Below are 16416 nucleotides of genomic sequence, written 5' to 3'. Positions count from 1 at the left end.
CCATGTAAATATTAAATTATAATAATTTTTATACCACTAACTTTTTAGCTCATTTTGGACATATATTTATACAAAATTGATCATTGGAAGGAAAAAACTCACCTAAACATTTTATAAAAAGGTGATGGGTAGTTCCTTTTGCACAAACCGACAAATGCTTCTCTATTTCTTTTTTAAGTGTTTCAAAAAGTAGTTTACATTTGCCTTATATAAAGTCAACTTTGTTATTTACATACTTATTATTTTTGGTAAATGGCAAGAGGTCTAGGTTAACAATATTACATTTGATTAAGAGTCTCATGTTTGTGTTAGTTAAAAGATAATAATATTTAATTGCCTTGAATATGATCACAAAAATGAAGACTATGTTAAGTTTTTTAAATGACTGGAGTGCTTACGTTTCATAGCATTACAATTCATATATGCTTGAAAAGACTTGAATAATATCATTTATACCGACTGAAACAATTATTATCACAAATTTGATCTTTTAGGGTGGAAGAAGCCAAGAGACCTCTAAGACCATCAAGCCTTGAGGATTTGTTTGATTTAAGTTCAAGAAGCAATGTCATTCGATCATTGTCTCCTCGACAAGACTATTTCTTTTCTTCATGGGAGACAGGACTATTTCTTCACGTATGTGTTTATGTTTATCATGTTTATCCACTTGTATATACATCACTGGAAATTGTAAATTTGTATAGATGAAAGAACTGAATATTAAATCTGTTTCCAGGTTAGCAAGGTCATGAATTGTATGATGAGATTGGGTTCTTGCCTGATGATTTTCAAGAGCTTGTACATTGTTTGTAATATGTGTAACTTTTTATCATCTAAATTTTATAATATTTATATTAATATTAAATTTAGGAATTAATGTATTTTGTTTCGTCCAGTTTTAATGTCCTTTACTTAACTTTTAATTATTACAAGTACTAAAAAAGTATAAATAATACTATGCATATTTTGCTACCATTTCTCTTTGTATCAGAATCATACTTCACCGCTTGGTGTTTTTTTTGCTATCATTTCTCTTTAATGAGCTGTGATCCCACCAATGAATTGTAGGTTTTAATAGTTTCTAAAATTTATCATTGGAATTTATTGTAGGTTCTTATGAAGTTTTTCATCATTGACATTATTAATATTCCAAATATATTAAAGAGGACATTTTGCCCTTGAATTTCGTAAAGTTTTCAACTATCACAATGTTTGACCATAACAACTTTTATTTCACATGTTTACTAACCGAATTTAACCCACAATTAAATCTTTTCAAACTTATTTGATTTTCCCTTTTATATGATGATCAGTATAGTAGCAATTTTTTTTCTCATGCCATTAAGTCTGCATTTCAATGGTTTGTATATATATATATTACATTTCTCATTCATAACCATTTGTACCTATCTTTTCTAAACCTTGTGTTTCTACATAAAACAAGGTAAATAATTATTTTTTATAATGAAGTTCTAGATTTATACTTTATTCTTTACTTTTGTGTTTCCTTCTGAAATTGATGTTTGTGGGGTTATATAATTTCAGAATGAAACATGTATATTTTCTACATCTTTCATACATATGTATTTAAAGATAACACAAGTAAATTATCCACTTTTTTATTATTAATAAATATGACATTTGTATATTTTTTCACCCGTGTGTAACACGGGTCCAATATCCTAGTAAATAAAATAAAACAAATGAGCCATCGGGTAATGGAAGTGATGTTTGCCGGAAAGGTGTGATAATGATGGGCGGGTAATGGAGGTGATGTTTGCCGGAAAAGTGGGAGTGGTGGTGGTGGTGGTGGCGGCGGTGGGTAGGGTGGTGGCCGGAAAGTGGAGATCATGATGGTGGTGGTGGTGCATGTTTTTTTGAAAATTATTTTTGAAGACGAAATTCATCGGCTCAGATGAATTTAAAAAAAATGGATTTTCATGATTTTTGGAGATGATTTTCATGGGAGATGATTTTCATTCCAAAATTATCAGTTCAGACGGATTTCAGTGAAAAACTATCGAAGTTAGGTGGGTAACAAGACACTTTACAGTTTCTTAGTGGCTGGCCAAAACCATACGATTTGTTCCAAATCTATCGGCTACTATATGTTAGATTTTCAGAATTTTCCCTATTAATAATGTGAAGACCGACCGAAAGTCGTCGTGGCGCCCATCAACATCTTCCAGAAACAGAACAGAGAGAAAATAAAGAAAGCAACAGATTCTGTCAGTGAGTCCACTTTCCCAGAAAACCCAAAATTTAAATCAAATCGCCGGTGAATCCAAGGAGCCAACCTCGCCGGCGAACCCGCCATCGATCATCCCGTCACCATATTTTACATAAAACAACAATAATAAGATCCCCAAATCCCTTTACGGCACGTTGTTATCTCACATCTCATACCAATAACCATAGGGTCTATCAATCAAACACCCCTTTTGTTTTTATATTTAGTTTCACCATAAACATTAATATTATTATTAGCAGTAATGGATGGTGCTAAAGAGAACAAGTTTTTTAAAGGTGCTTTTTCGGTCGTTGGAATCATGTCTACACTCGTCATCTATGGTGTCTTACAGGTATGCTAATTCTTATATTACGTTTTTGTGATTATTGTTTTCTTGTGAGCTGAATTGAGTTGATGAAGCTTATGTTAAGGTAATTGTAACCAGAATAGTAATTATACTGTTGAATTTAAATTATATTGGGGCGCGTTGAGCGGTTTTTTGGCGTTAGTTTTGGATGAGTTATTAAAGCGATTTTCATGTTGCGTGGTTTTCGTTGATGATATTTTGTTGCTAGTGGTTAGCGGAGAGCTAACCGAGGTTGAATGAGAGGCTGGAGGAGTGGCGAGCAGCCTTAGGGTGTAAAGGTTTAAGGATAAGACGCTCTGAATCGAGTATGTTTACAAATCTCTAGTAAAGGCCAGCTTGTCTGGCAGACAACCAAGTTCAAATATTTAGGATGGTTTTTACAAATTGACAGGGACATAGACATAGACGGTGATGTAGTTCATCACGCTCGTGTGAGTAGAGAGCAGCCACATGAGTGTTGTGTAGCGAGGGGTTCCCAAATCCCAACAAGGTTGAACAGGAAATTTTGTAGGAGTTGTAGTTCGACCGGCTATGTTATACGAAACTGATTAGTGGGCCATCAAGAAGATACAAGCGCAAAAGCAGATAAGGTGGTTTGGGCTCAAACTGACTTTGGATGTGAGGAATAGGTAGAGTTTGCTAGACGCGCGCATCTCTAAGGACATGATCAGGGATACAAGTTTTGGAGAGTGGAGACGTACAATAATGTTATGAATTTTTTTAGGGAGTGTATAAAGTTGTGTTAGCTTTTTATTGGGCTGTCTTAGCGTGGTCTTGGTGTATAGATCTTTTACGGGAGTGTATAGGTACTTTCAAGGGGATTTGTGTTGCCTTATTCATACCTTTTTTCTCTTTTATCTTTTACTACTATACTTTTCTCACCATTTTGTGTTATCGGTAGTTTACAATTATTATTTTTAGCATCTTTTGTTTTGTTACTGTTTTAGAATAACTTTTTCCTCATTCGACCCTTGATTTTGATTTTGAGATAACTGCAAGATTGAAATTTGTTATTTGTATATAATTTCTTGATATTAATAGTGTGAAAAGCATGAACTAAACAACTGCTGAATCTTTATCTGCAGGAGAAGATAATGAGAGTTCCTTATGGTCCAAACCACGAATTCTTCAAACAATCCTTATTTCTTGTTTTCTGTAACCGCATTACCACCTCAGCCGTATCTGCAATTTTTTTATTGGTACGTAAGTACTTTGTTATGCGTGTTTCGGTTAATATTGATTTTACCATTGTTGAAGATCAAATCAGAATTAGATAACTAACCGTAGTAAAACATAAAACAGGTGGCAGGCGATAGTGGTTGGATGTGTATTTTCTTTTTAAATTTGTAGTAATCATTTATAAGTTGTTTTGAGAGTGTGAAAAATTCCGATTATTTGATAAATTAATACATAACCTTATGAAAAAGATATTGTGAGAAAAAGAGATGCCTCGTCACCTTGTTAAGAATTCTAAAATAAAATTAAAAGAAAGGCTACTTTGGTAAATAGTGAAATCTTTTCACCATTTGATAATCAGTTTCGTTGCAGCTAGTATAAAGCTTGATTACTTGACTCTTAATAGTTATGTAATCAGAAGCAAAATCTGTTTATCGAATCATAAGTTGCAACGTATGTGAAACTTTTAATAATGTCTTTCTTTTTTTGTTTTTTTAATTGATTATGCTTTATTGTTATTGCAGACAAGTAAAAAAGCACTGGATCCTGTTGCTCCGGTTTACAAATATGGTGTTGTATCAATATCTAACATACTAACTACAACATGTCAATATGAGGTTAATACTCTTTACACCCTTCTATTTAAATCTAGTATATATCATATTACTCGTATTTGTGTTAAATTGGACTGCTTATTGGCATTCTTATCTTGTATTATTATATTCTCAGGCTCTTAAATATGTTAGCTTTCCTGTTCAAACTTTAGCCAAGTGTGCCAAAATGATTCCAGTAATGGTAAGTTCTAAAAAATTATGACTGATTATTTTAACCGAAGTGATCTAGTTATGATCTTTTTCTTTTTTATAGATTTGGGGAACCTTAATAATGCAAAAGAAGTACAAAGGGCCAGATTATATTTTGGCATTGCTAGTTACCCTTGGTTGTTCATTATTTATATTATTTCCGGTAAAATATTACACTTTTATCCTTCTACTTCTGGTGTAATCTCACTTTTGCCATTTTGAAAAAATTGGGAAATAAATTATTATAATATCTTTTTTTCTTTTTAATTATAGGGAGCAAGTGAGTTAAGCCCATACCGCAAAGAAAGGGAAAGTACGGTTTGGGGAGTGTCGTTGATGATCGGTTATTTAGGGTATTTTACATACTCTTAAATTGTATATAAATTGATTAAATTATATTCTACTTAACGTATAAATGAACCTAGTTTAAATGCACATAGGCTCGTAAACGAACCGATCATATAGGGAACCGTTTGGCGGAAAGTTTGTTTGTGCTCGTTTATTTAGTTAAACGAATGAAAATGAACACATGTCTTGTTCGTTCATTTAGGTTTGTAAACGTTTGGTTATGTTCGTTTATTTACGCTTGTTAGTTTACGTGCGTTCAAATTTGTTTGTTTATATATTTAGTTAAGTTTTTTTATATCCATACAATTTAATCTAGTTTTATTGATTTTTTAGGCCTGACAGATTGATGTTCGTGTTTAGTTTTAATTGGTGTACGATCGGTTATGTTTGTTCATCTGTGTTTAGTTATGTTCGCTCGTGAAGCGTTCGTTTATACTATGATACTATGAACAAACGGACATAAATGACCAAGAAAACCCCATTCGTTTAACCGTTCGTGTTAGCTCATTTGCTTGGTTTAAGCTAAATGACCGAACATGTTCCATTCATGTTTGTTAGGTTCGTTTTAAGCCTAAACGCACATCTCCCTAATGTATTATGCATTGATGGCTCGTTTATCATTTTTTTAGGTTTGATGGATTTACTAGCACTTTTCAAGATAAATTATTTAAAGGCTATGATATGGGAATTTACAACCAAATTTTCTACACTACTCTCTGTTCTTGCATGCTTAGTTTGACCGGTAAGAGTCTTCAACTTGTAACTAATTTCTTCGTTTAAAATTATGAAAGTTATAAATTTTTTACATTTTATTTGTTTTTTTGTTCTTAGGTTTAATTTTGCAGGGCAATCTTCTAATGGCGATAGATTTTGTATCGCACCACAAGGATTGTTTCTTTGACATTGCATTGCTCTCAACTGTAAGTTTGATTATCGAGTTGTATGTTTAATTACTACATGCCCCTGACTATAATCATTTGATTATCAAATTATTATTACTATTAAGTTTCTTCAAGTTGCATTAATCATATCCAAGAAACACATTCAAACACTTTCTAAAACAACAAATGTGTACAACATATTAATCTTAAAACACACTTTTTTTAAACCCTTTAAAGGTCAATATGTGATTTTTGTTTTGGTAAGTGTTTTGTTTATTTTATAATTAATTAATTATCTTATTTGTTTAATTGTAGGTTGCAACAGCAAGCCAATTCTTCATATCTTACACGATACGCACATTTGGCGCTCTTACATTCGCCACAATAATGACAACTAGACAAGTAAATTAAACTCTTAATTATCTCTGCTAAATTTTATTTTTAAATATATATTTGTAAACATTTTATTTTAAATATTGCAGTTAGTGAGCATATTGTTGTCATGCGTGTGGTTTGCGCACCCTCTTACTGTGGAACAAGGCATTGGAGCCGTAAGCACCCGTTTATGCGTTAAAATTATATTTTTTTTCAGTTATAATTTAATTTTTTTAAATTATATTGTTTTTTTGCAGGTTATTGTTTTTGGTTCACTCTACGCGAAGGGTTTCTTGCGAAGGAAACCTGAGAAACAGTTACCTTCATCACATAAGTCGGATGAAGAAGCGACCGTTCCATTGAAGACAATCGCTTGATACAAACTTATTTTTTTAATTTTTTTTAATTTTTTAGGACTTGTAAATTCAACGGTTTTCAAATATGTCTATGGTTTATGATTTTCAAATATGTCTATGGTTTATGATTTATAAAGCCATAACTCTTTTTTTAAACTACAGAGGTTTATGTGCAGTCTCCATGTATATTATTACATGTACCCTTATCCACTTGCAAGTCGTCGTTCATCACCGAACCTTGGCTTTACCTTTCAACAATAACACATACTATTTATTGAATTCATAGTTTATTATAAGGTGGGATTCTAAGACATCAAGTAAGGTTATTCATGGATCGAGTTTGTCAAATTATGACATATGTTATATACAGACAGCGTAACTGGTTGGTGCCTTCTCAAGTGAAGCAATGCCAGTTCGTTATGAAAAAGGATTTCTTCCGTTTAGTTCAAAGGAAATCGAAGGACCCACCGTCTTGTGTTATGGGCTCGTATATTGTTGTTTTCTCTTTTAGGAAACACCTTGCTTACCATCAACATGCTTACAGTCAAAACTCAGCATAAAAGATACATGGTGTAAACTATGAACCAATAATACAAGAGATGCATGTAAAAGTATGTTGATAAATTCCATTTGTTTATACGATATTAAAAGTTTCATGCCTTAATTATTTGTTAAACGTATGGTAATGTGAAAAATAAGGTGTGATGGAATGAATTGTTCGAGGGAGTTTGATATTTTTGTTGAACGACCATTTGGATTATTGACGGACTAATAACCCACCCAATTATCTTCACTGGCGTGTGTGGGTGTTGATGTCAAATAATAACATTCTTGGAGAGGGCTAGTGAGTATTTGAAATGCTCTTATAAAGTATATTCAAGGGTGATCAATGTGATATAAGTTATAACTTTTGATCTCAGACGTCATAATTTGCCCTAGAATAGATTTAACAAATTGTTTCGTTAAGGTAATTTAGGTAAAATACAAGTTTTATGAGTTATTTCTTACTTTTTAAATATTTTTTCTTCAGGATAACAATGCATTATATAAATCAATCAATTCTTCAATATAACATGTTTAAATGGCTTTATACGCATATTTACTTTTTATAGTGTTACATTAAATACAAACAACTTTAAATGTGATAAAATATATAAATAACTAGAGTGGTTATTACTTTGTAGTTTAATTATTTTAGTTATTTGTATGTTTAGTTGGCTAATTTCATGTACAGACCTCACTAGTGACATTCATTTATTTTGTAAAAGCTTAAAATTCAAACAAATAGATAATCATTTAATCAAATTAATACTTTTACAAAATTAATCTGCCCGGTTTGGATTTTAACGAATATCTTATCCTCTAGTTTAGTTCTACACTCTTATCATTTTCTTTTTAAAGTATATATATCGAAAGAATATAATTTTTTTGGATATGTTTACAAACTCGTTTCATTTATATGCTAAAATAGTATTTAATTTATTTTCAATATTAAAACTATGTAATAATACATGCATTAAATGTATTCTAGTAAACAGAAATTAAATGCACCTATTTATTTGTCTTCTAGTTTTTATGATACATAAAATATAAAACTATGGGCCTCAAAAAGTCAAAACAGCTTTTAATACACACTCGAACTGATTTTAGAACATGCATTTCGGGTTCAACGCCCCACTCCACATCATCAAATAAGGTGCCATACACCATTACATGATTGGGATATGGGGCGTCAACGGACATGTTGTACCTTAGGACGCCAATGCTTTAAAGAGGAAATGTGCTCAAATACCTGAGACAATAGTCTTTTCTTAACCGGTTAAACCATTTTTCACATTTTTTTATTAATAAGAAAAGATTAAATTGTATTTGTGTTATTAGTTAAATCATTCTGTTTAAGCGATCACACACCAATTAAAACAAAATATACAAATATTAAATATCTATATATTAAAAAGTTAAGTCATTTAACTAAATTTTGAGATAACTATAAATATATCGGTCTTTTGTGAATAATTCAAAAAAATTGATTTACCAGATCGACTCTCCACAACAATAACCATTAACTTCTCCTTGATCCACGTACTCATGTTCCAATATAAATACACCCTTCACCTAACAAACAAACTCATCATCTTCAGCCAAACAGTCTCACAATCACAAACTGTGATCAGTCCCGTCTTCTTATTCCGGCAATGGATATCGATCTATCACCGAAATTGGCTAAACAATTGTACGGAGGAGCCGGTGGATCGTACCATGCATGGTGCCCTAACGACCTTCCAATGCTCAAGCAAGGCAATATCGGCGCCGGTAAACTCTTCCTCCAGAAGAATGGTCTCGCGTTACCGCGGTATTCCGATTCAGCTAAGGTTGCTTACGTTCTGCAAGGTATATTATTATTATTATTTGTTTAGATTAGGCTGATTAACAGTACGCATGCATAATTATAGTTACGGTTCGTTAATCGGTTTAGATCGTAATTAGGTTTTATAATCGTAGCTGTTTAGTTTGTGGTTTAGATCGGTAACTTGATTTCAATTACTGTTGTTGAATTGCTGTGAATTCATAACCGGTTGCGTAATTTGGATTAATTTGTGCTTACGTTCAACAAGGTATAGATTTCAATTGTGTTGTTTCGATGAGTTTGTGATGTAGCTGTTTAGTTTGTTGATCTGATCGTGATTTGGTTTTATAATTGTAGCTGTTTGATTTCAGTTACTGTTAGTCTAATTTCTGATTATTATCATTCCTGATATCTGTTTAGATTAGAGTGGATGCATGCATTTTTTGGTACGGGATTGATAGTTTCGATTTGTGTGAACCGCACATGTTATTGTATCATATGTTGCTTATGTACTTCAACGCACAGATTTCAATTGCAATGATTTTGTGAATTGTTGTGGTTTTAATCTTTGATTTGTGGTTCTGAATATGGTTAGGTTTTGTAGTTGTAGCTGTTATCGAACTTATGATTGCTAGCTTCGTTGTTGTTGTTTATGATTTTATTGATATCTGTTTAGACTCGGCTGATTTGCTTCGTGACTGATATTCTCGATTCATGTTAATCAATCATATGTTGCTTATGTCCTTCAATTTGGATGAATTTGCAAATTGTTGTGGCTTTGATTGTAATAAGGTTTTTAGTCGTAGCTGTTTTATTTCAGTTACACAAATTGAATTTCTGATTGCTAGATTCGCTATTATTAGTTTTTTTTTAAATTGGACTGATACGCACACATAATTGCTTTCGATTCATGTTAATCGCTCATGTTCTTATATCGTTTAATTAGTGGAGTCGTTTACAAACACGAACTTGTTTAGACTCGAATTTAGTTGACCGGTTTTAGTCACAAATTTAGTTGACCTGTTTTGTTTAACTCAGTGTTTTTCACAGGTCTGCATCATAAGTTGTGAGCCCTAGTTCTGATGATGATTAGGTTTTATAATCATAGGCTCATAGCTGTTAGTCAGGGCTTTTGATCAGTAATCAGATTTCATCTCTTTTTACAGTAGGATAATTTATTAATATTTTCTGATGATACTTGTTATTGTTGGAAGTAATTTCCAACTTGATATGCCCGTCACGTGTAGGTGATCAGGTTGGACCTACTGGGCCCATGGAATTAGGGTTTTATTATATATGGTAATGTCTTAGCTAGCAAGTTAGGTTAGTCTATATAAACAAGTCACGGTTAGACGTTATAGAGTGAGGTGAGGTGTAACCGAGTTAGGGTTAATCTCGAGACACACGACTAGATGAAACTGAGTTAGGGTATCAGAGACAAGTTCAAGAAATCGACAATCGGTATAGTGATCGGAAGCGACTGGTGACTTGAGGAGAAGCTATCAATCGGCGAATATCGGAACCAAGTTTGGTGCGTATTGATACGTCGGAGTAGCGGCGTAATTACGGCGGTGCAGCGAGTAGGCTGTTCAAGCGGCGACAACTCGGAAGCAAGTTGGTTTCCGGCCAAGGCTGTTTAAGAAGGCTAACGTTGAGAGTTAGCAACATCAGAAAAGTAAGTTCCGGCAATGGCAACGTCCACGAGCGGCGGTAGGTCAGGCGGACTTACGGCGGCGTTCTTATATGTCCAGCGATTATGCTCTTGGAGTTGTTAGGTCAAAGTCGTGATCAGAGGAAAGAATAGTCGACCGAGTAGAGGGTCGAAATTGTTTTGGAATTCGGAAACCAACTGGCGTTTTCGAACGAGTATTCCTTAGCAGTTTTCATTGTGGGGTTTCAAGTTGGAAATCTTTTGAGAACTGGTGACTTGCGACACTATTTGTGAGGGGTTTTTTTTGGTCATCATCATCATCATCATCGTACTCAGTATATCCCACCAATAGCAAAGCTATGTTAGGGTCTGAGGAGGGTAAGATGTAGACAGCCTTACCTCTACCCCATAAGGATAGAGAGGCTGCTTCCGGTGAGACCCCCGGCTCGATAGTAGTTTTGCATCAAGCCTTGGACATAAGGCACATAGCACTCAATCATCGGGACACCGGCTGATCGGTGCATGTACCCTTGTCTTTCGGCTATCAACGCCACTACATGATGCCTGATTAACCGTCCGTCATTTTTAACGTTATTTTCACGAGATTAGTAAAATAACGTCAAAATTAGTGCAATTTCACTTTTGCCCACCCGAGGGTTCACACATATATACATCATATGTGCGCACCGCAAGCAGGGCTTGTTTTTTTTGGTGCAAAGTAAAAAAAAAGTCAACATAAAAATAAAAGTTATTTGTTGAAGGAGGCTTTGCACATGTACGAAAAAAAAAGGAACATTAATTAAAGGAGATTACAAAGAAGTCAAAAGGAGTTCTTGAAACGAGCAAACGAGGTGAGTTCTGAAAAGTTGTTCAGGGTCGCGGGTTGAACAAGACGGTTCAATTCAAAGTTTGTTTTTATACGGGTTGAACGAGTTATGTTCTAACCTAAGGGTTTGATTTGTTGGATCGAACTGGGTGCTCACTAAGAAGATCAAGAAGATTGATGTTCGCTCAATTAGATGACAATAATCGCAACCAAAGGAGTGGGTTCGTGAGTTCATACGACCGAGGGAATGGTCGGGGACAAGGTCACAGGGGTAATCGAGTTCGGGAGAGCTGAAAGAATATAGTCATGGATCAAGAGGAGTTTCGGGAGATCAAGACCAAGATGGTTGTGAAAGCCAAGAAGGTCAAGACCATGGTTCGAATCAAACATGTGAAGAAGACAAGTTTGGAGACAAAGATTCACCTATTTCGAGTCGGAAATTAGGGGGGTGATTGTTGGAAGTAATTTCCAACTTGATATGCCCGTCATGTGTAGGTGATCAGGTTGGACCTATTGGGCCCATGGAATTAGGGTTTTATTATATATGGTAATGTCTTAGCTAGCAAGTTAGGTTAGTCTATATAAACAAGTCATGGTTAGACATTATAGAGTGTGGTGAGGTGTAACCGAGTTATGGTTAATCTTGAGACACATGACTAGATGAAACTGAGTTAGGGTTCATCTAGATGTAACCGAGTTAGGGTTCATCAATTGTCAAACCGAGTTAGGGTTTGAGGTTTGTAATCAGTTTTTGAGTTATATTTTCTGATTAATATAAACGAGAGTTATTCGTTTACTTTGTGTTTGATTATCGATCTGGGACTTGAGTTATGTTTCGATCATGGATGCTGCACAACTTGCATTTACTATAATTTCATACTCAAACCTTGCGATTTGTTTAAATTTGTCTTATTAATCTGAAAATATTATACAATTTCCCTTAGGTAATGGAGTAGCTGGTGATTGATACATTATATATCCATCTAATCTTCACGTTCTTATAATTGTTTAACTAGTGATTGATATGTTTTATTATTATTATTGATTAGCCATATATTTTATTTTAAACTGATAGTATCCAAAAGTGATCTGGAAGATTATTAGATTAATCATCACTACCTTTCTCTGAATCGAATCTGTGCTGGCAGATAATGCTCTATCCATTCACCTTTTATAAACATATAGTTTTCTATTGTTTTTTTTTTCAATTTTATTTTATATTTTATCATCAACTGAACAAAGTCAACTAAGATGGAAAACATGAAACACATGGTTCAATATTTAATCTTGAAATTCGTGGAAGTTATTAAGTGGAAAATCAACTGTTAAATTATTAATACTGTTTTCATTGCCTACCAATGTGATCCCATGCGTTAGGTTAATTGTTGAATCCTTACGATATCTTGTTGTGATATGTTATGCTTCATACATAGATGCTGCACAACTCATATTTACTCTGTGACTTGTTTAAATTTTCCTTAGTAATCTGAAAACATCATACAATTTCCCTTAGGTAATGGAGTTGCTGGCATTGTTCTACCCGAGAAAGAAGAAAAAGTCTTAGCAATCAAAACAGGTGATGCAATTGCCCTCCCATTTGGTGTAGTCACATGGTGGTACAACAAAGAAGACACCGAGCTCCAAGTCCTTTTCTTAGGTGACACCAAAAATGCCCACAAGCCAGGCTCGTTCACTGACTTCTTCTTAACTGGTTCCAATGGCATCTTCACCGGCTTTTCAATGGAATTCGTGTGTCGTGCATGGGATGTGGATGAATCCACTGCCAAAGCGCTAGTGGGGAACCAGAAAGATAACGGAATCATTAAGGTTGATGCTGGTGCTAAAATGCCTGGGCCCAATAAAGATCATAGGACCGGGATGGCTTTGAACTGTTTGGATGCGCCATTGGATGTTGACATTAAGGGTGGTGGTCGGGTGGTGGTTTTGAACACCAAGAACTTGCCTTTGGTTGGTGAAGTTGGGTTGGGTGCTGATCTTGTGAGGTTGGATGGTAATGCTATGTGTTCGCCTGGTTTTTCGTGTGATTCTGCGCTTCAAGTGACTTACATTATTAGGGGCAGCGGGCGGGCCCAGATTGTTGGTGTTAATGGGAAACGGGTTCTTGAAACGACTGTGAAAGCTGGGAACTTGTTCATTGTTCCTAGGTTCTTTGTTGTTTCCAAGATTTCTGATAATGATGGGTTGGAATGGTTCTCTATTATCTCTACTCCTAAGTAAGTCTTCTATTTTATTATCCAATTGCTCATTTGTTATACGAGCTGGTCTGGCGGGTTGGGTAACTACCATTTTTGTATGGACTAAAATGGGCTTTGTTAAGTGTATATGAGTCGGGTAGTTTGGTGACTTAGACTCATTTATCTTGAGCCCTGGCTTTACTTTGCAAGATCAAGTTGGCTTGTGAGCCTAAACGAGCTAATTATTTATACAGTTAATTTTTAATATATATTTTTTTACACATATATAAAAAAAAAGTTTAAACTGTATCTAAGTTAATTAGCAGGTGATAAACGAGCAGAGCTCGAGCTTAGACCTTAGAGAAGCTCAGGGCTCAGCTTGGCTTGTGTGGGTAACTGTCATCTTTTTATGGGCTGAAACGGTTTTTTTTTTGTTTGTACACGAGCCAGGTACTTTGGTGAGTGGACCCATATATCTTAAAAATAGTTTTATTCAACTTTATTATTTAAACCCAATCATTCATTTGTCAAGCGGGTTGGGCTGAAACGTACTTTGTTGAGTCAAGTGCATGCTTGACCCGCATCTCTAAAATCTATTTTTTTTTCTCTTTTAAGTTTTCTTGAGGTATAACACAAGTTTAGATAAGATTACTAATAAGCAAATATGTGTTTGATATATGACAGCCCGATATTCACTCACATGGCGGGAAGAACATCAGTGTGGAAGGCGTTGTCTCCTGAAGTTCTGCAGGCTTCGTTCAATGTGACACCCGAGGTGGAGAAGACGTTCCGTTCAAAGAGGATGAACAGTGAGATCTTCTTTGCTCCATCAAAATGATAAGTCTTTTGATGGATGATGCTTTCTGGTATATTCTGCTAAGTTGATAATAATATCTGGATTATGGATGTTTTTGTTTTGCTTCAAAGATTTTTGGTTTGATTTTGCTGATTGCAACTTATGGTACTTTCTTTATTTCGTAGTATCTTTTACCCTCTCGCCTTTTTACATTTTTCTGTTTTAAAATGGCTTAATCAAGTGGATGATTTCTATTTGAAAGGATGAATTGAATGATTCAGTCTAAAGCCTACGATTTTCTTTAATCGAAACATAATCACCTCAACTAAGCAATTCAACGGTAATCCTATTTACGCCATACACTTAAAATGATAAACTAGAAAACGAGATATCAAACGACCCTTTAAAAAGGCACATCAGGAGGCCCATGGATGCTTTCAAGTTGCATCAAATTTGGCTATGAAGTTGGATAATTTCTATTCTATTTAACACATTAAATGGTTATAAATCAGAAAAAAGGCCAAAAATGCTTTGATGGTTTGCCAACAAACAGATTTGACACTATTGACCCGAACCTATTTTGACCCATTATCCAACTCTCGTGTTACTTTTGTTGTCCTTTTAGTTTAACTACAAGTTGTGATTTGCTTGATCTCAATTAATAGTTCTTTTTTTAATAATTTTTTCGTTCATCACAACATAATGAAATTTTGGACCCAAGCTCCACAGTGGTAATCGGTTAAAGAGCGGCTAACCGATGACCTTGAAAAAACGGCTCCACAACCATTTTATCAGGTTAAGGTATGTTTTGATTTTAGAAAATGTTAATTTGAGCATTAATAATATACTATTAAATTGAAGAAAAAAACTATTTTATATTTTTGTACAAACTTTTAATGTCAACGAAATATGAAACCAGAAATAAACAGAGCATCGAGTCTGAAGTAGTAAATAAATTAGAAAACGAGATTTCTGAAGAAAAAAACTAATAAAATTTGACTGTGGTTCAAGTGATTAGACGTCATAAGAGCATTCAATCGAATTGGTTATGCAGATCGTTCCGGTCATGGAATTTAACCTTCCCCTGGACTGTTTTTGGTCTTTAGTTGTCGAAAATATCTATAGTCAAAGAGTCAAACAACATAAAGTTATTCAAATGACAATGCAAATCAAAAGCCAAGCGCACGATGGAATAAAACAAAGATAGAATTATAGTTTGATGGTGATCATTCTCGGTTTTTACTATATTGTATACAAATAAATGCTATTTGATCCTATCGTTTAGTTAGAAAGTAAGAAATTTGTTTATCACCAAAATCTATAAACTCTGTCATTACTTTTTAGGCTTGATCGACATAATATTAAATATTCAAAAATTACTATTTTTTATCTTTTAGATAGTGTACTTTAATACACCAAAGATAAACTCATAACTGTTTTTTTGTATGCTTAAAGCAATTTTTTATTTTATTATTATTTACTTATTACATATTTAGTAACTTCACATATAATAACAAATACTTTTTGTATATTAATTATTATATGATTCTTTACTATCATCTTTTTTTAATTAAATCTTAACTGAGAGGGGAATGGGCACTCATGGGTATTACCTATGTATCGGTCAATCTCGTACTGCCATCTCATTTCTACCCTTATTTACCCACAAACCACAAATTCACCGGCGTCATCTACCCACAAGTACCCTAGAACTTTTTTGTGTTTTTATTTGTTATAATAATAATTAATTACTCATTTATTTTTTCCAATTGTCATATATTCTTCATGGCAAAGATTTGTCATGAATTGCAATTTGGCAATCTACCCACATAGGTAGGGGTGGGTGGGTTTGCCTTGTGGCTTGGAACCCATAAAGCTTCCCTTACATGTGCTCCTTCCCCTCTGATACAAAAGTCTGCACAATTCAGTTTTCTTAAATCAGAGTATTAGTTTTATGTTATTACTATTTATATATTTAGTAACTTGATGCATGTTAACATATTTTTTTATGCATTCATTATTATTAAAACAATGTTACATTTCAATATCAGTTATCTGTATTTGT

The 16416-nt window shown here is 33.9% G+C and overlaps 2 protein-coding genes across 2 annotated transcripts; both read left to right on the top strand.

The window, feature by feature from the left end:
* Nucleotides 1-2492: 2492 nt before the first annotated feature.
* LOC143561701 (UDP-galactose/UDP-glucose transporter 5B-like) lies at nt 2493-6557 on the top strand. The gene is made up of 11 exons (XM_077049702.1): nt 2493-2582; nt 3683-3796; nt 4298-4390; nt 4503-4568; nt 4641-4739; nt 4850-4929; nt 5554-5666; nt 5756-5844; nt 6121-6207; nt 6288-6356; nt 6438-6557. The coding sequence occupies exons 1-11, from the start codon at nt 2493-2495 to the stop codon at nt 6555-6557; spliced, it is 1020 nt and encodes a 339-aa protein (XP_076905817.1).
* A 2164-nt stretch (nt 6558-8721) lies between these two features.
* LOC143561693 (glutelin type-A 3-like) lies at nt 8722-14507 on the top strand. Its single transcript, XM_077049696.1, has 3 exons — nt 8722-8927; nt 12874-13594; nt 14240-14507. Exons 1-3 carry the CDS (start codon nt 8732-8734, stop codon nt 14391-14393), a joined length of 1071 nt encoding a protein of 356 aa, XP_076905811.1. The 5' UTR covers nt 8722-8731; the 3' UTR covers nt 14394-14507.
* Nucleotides 14508-16416: the final 1909 nt, after the last annotated feature.

The sequence above is a fragment of the Bidens hawaiensis genome, unplaced genomic scaffold (assembly GCF_021521415.1).
Source record: "Bidens hawaiensis isolate Kalapana, Puna unplaced genomic scaffold, B.hawaiensis_p1.1 tig00020777_1, whole genome shotgun sequence".
Lineage (NCBI taxonomy): Eukaryota > Viridiplantae > Streptophyta > Magnoliopsida > Asterales > Asteraceae > Bidens > Bidens hawaiensis.
The sequence above is the reverse complement of the archived record's forward strand: the minus strand, read 5'-3'. Positions and strand labels throughout refer to the sequence as shown.

What these genes read in the sequence shown, in the direction of transcription:
- LOC143561701 (XM_077049702.1), top strand. Translation starts at nt 2,493, where the DNA reads ATGGATGGTGCTAAAGAGAACAAGTTTTTTAAAGGTGCTTTTTCGGTC. An exon ending in TCATCTATGGTGTCTTACAG is followed by an intron (nt 2,583 to 3,682) that starts GTATGCTAATTC and finishes CTTTATCTGCAG; the next exon opens with GAGAAGATAATGAGAGTTCC. An exon ending in TATCTGCAATTTTTTTATTG is followed by an intron (nt 3,797 to 4,297) that starts GTACGTAAGTAC and finishes TTGTTATTGCAG; the next exon opens with ACAAGTAAAAAAGCACTGGA.
- LOC143561693 (XM_077049696.1), top strand. Translation starts at nt 8,732, where the DNA reads ATGGATATCGATCTATCACCGAAATTGGCTAAACAATTGTACGGAGGA. An exon ending in GGTTGCTTACGTTCTGCAAG is followed by an intron (nt 8,928 to 12,873) that starts GTATATTATTAT and finishes AATTTCCCTTAG; the next exon opens with GTAATGGAGTTGCTGGCATT. An exon ending in TCTATTATCTCTACTCCTAA is followed by an intron (nt 13,595 to 14,239) that starts GTAAGTCTTCTA and finishes GATATATGACAG; the next exon opens with CCCGATATTCACTCACATGG.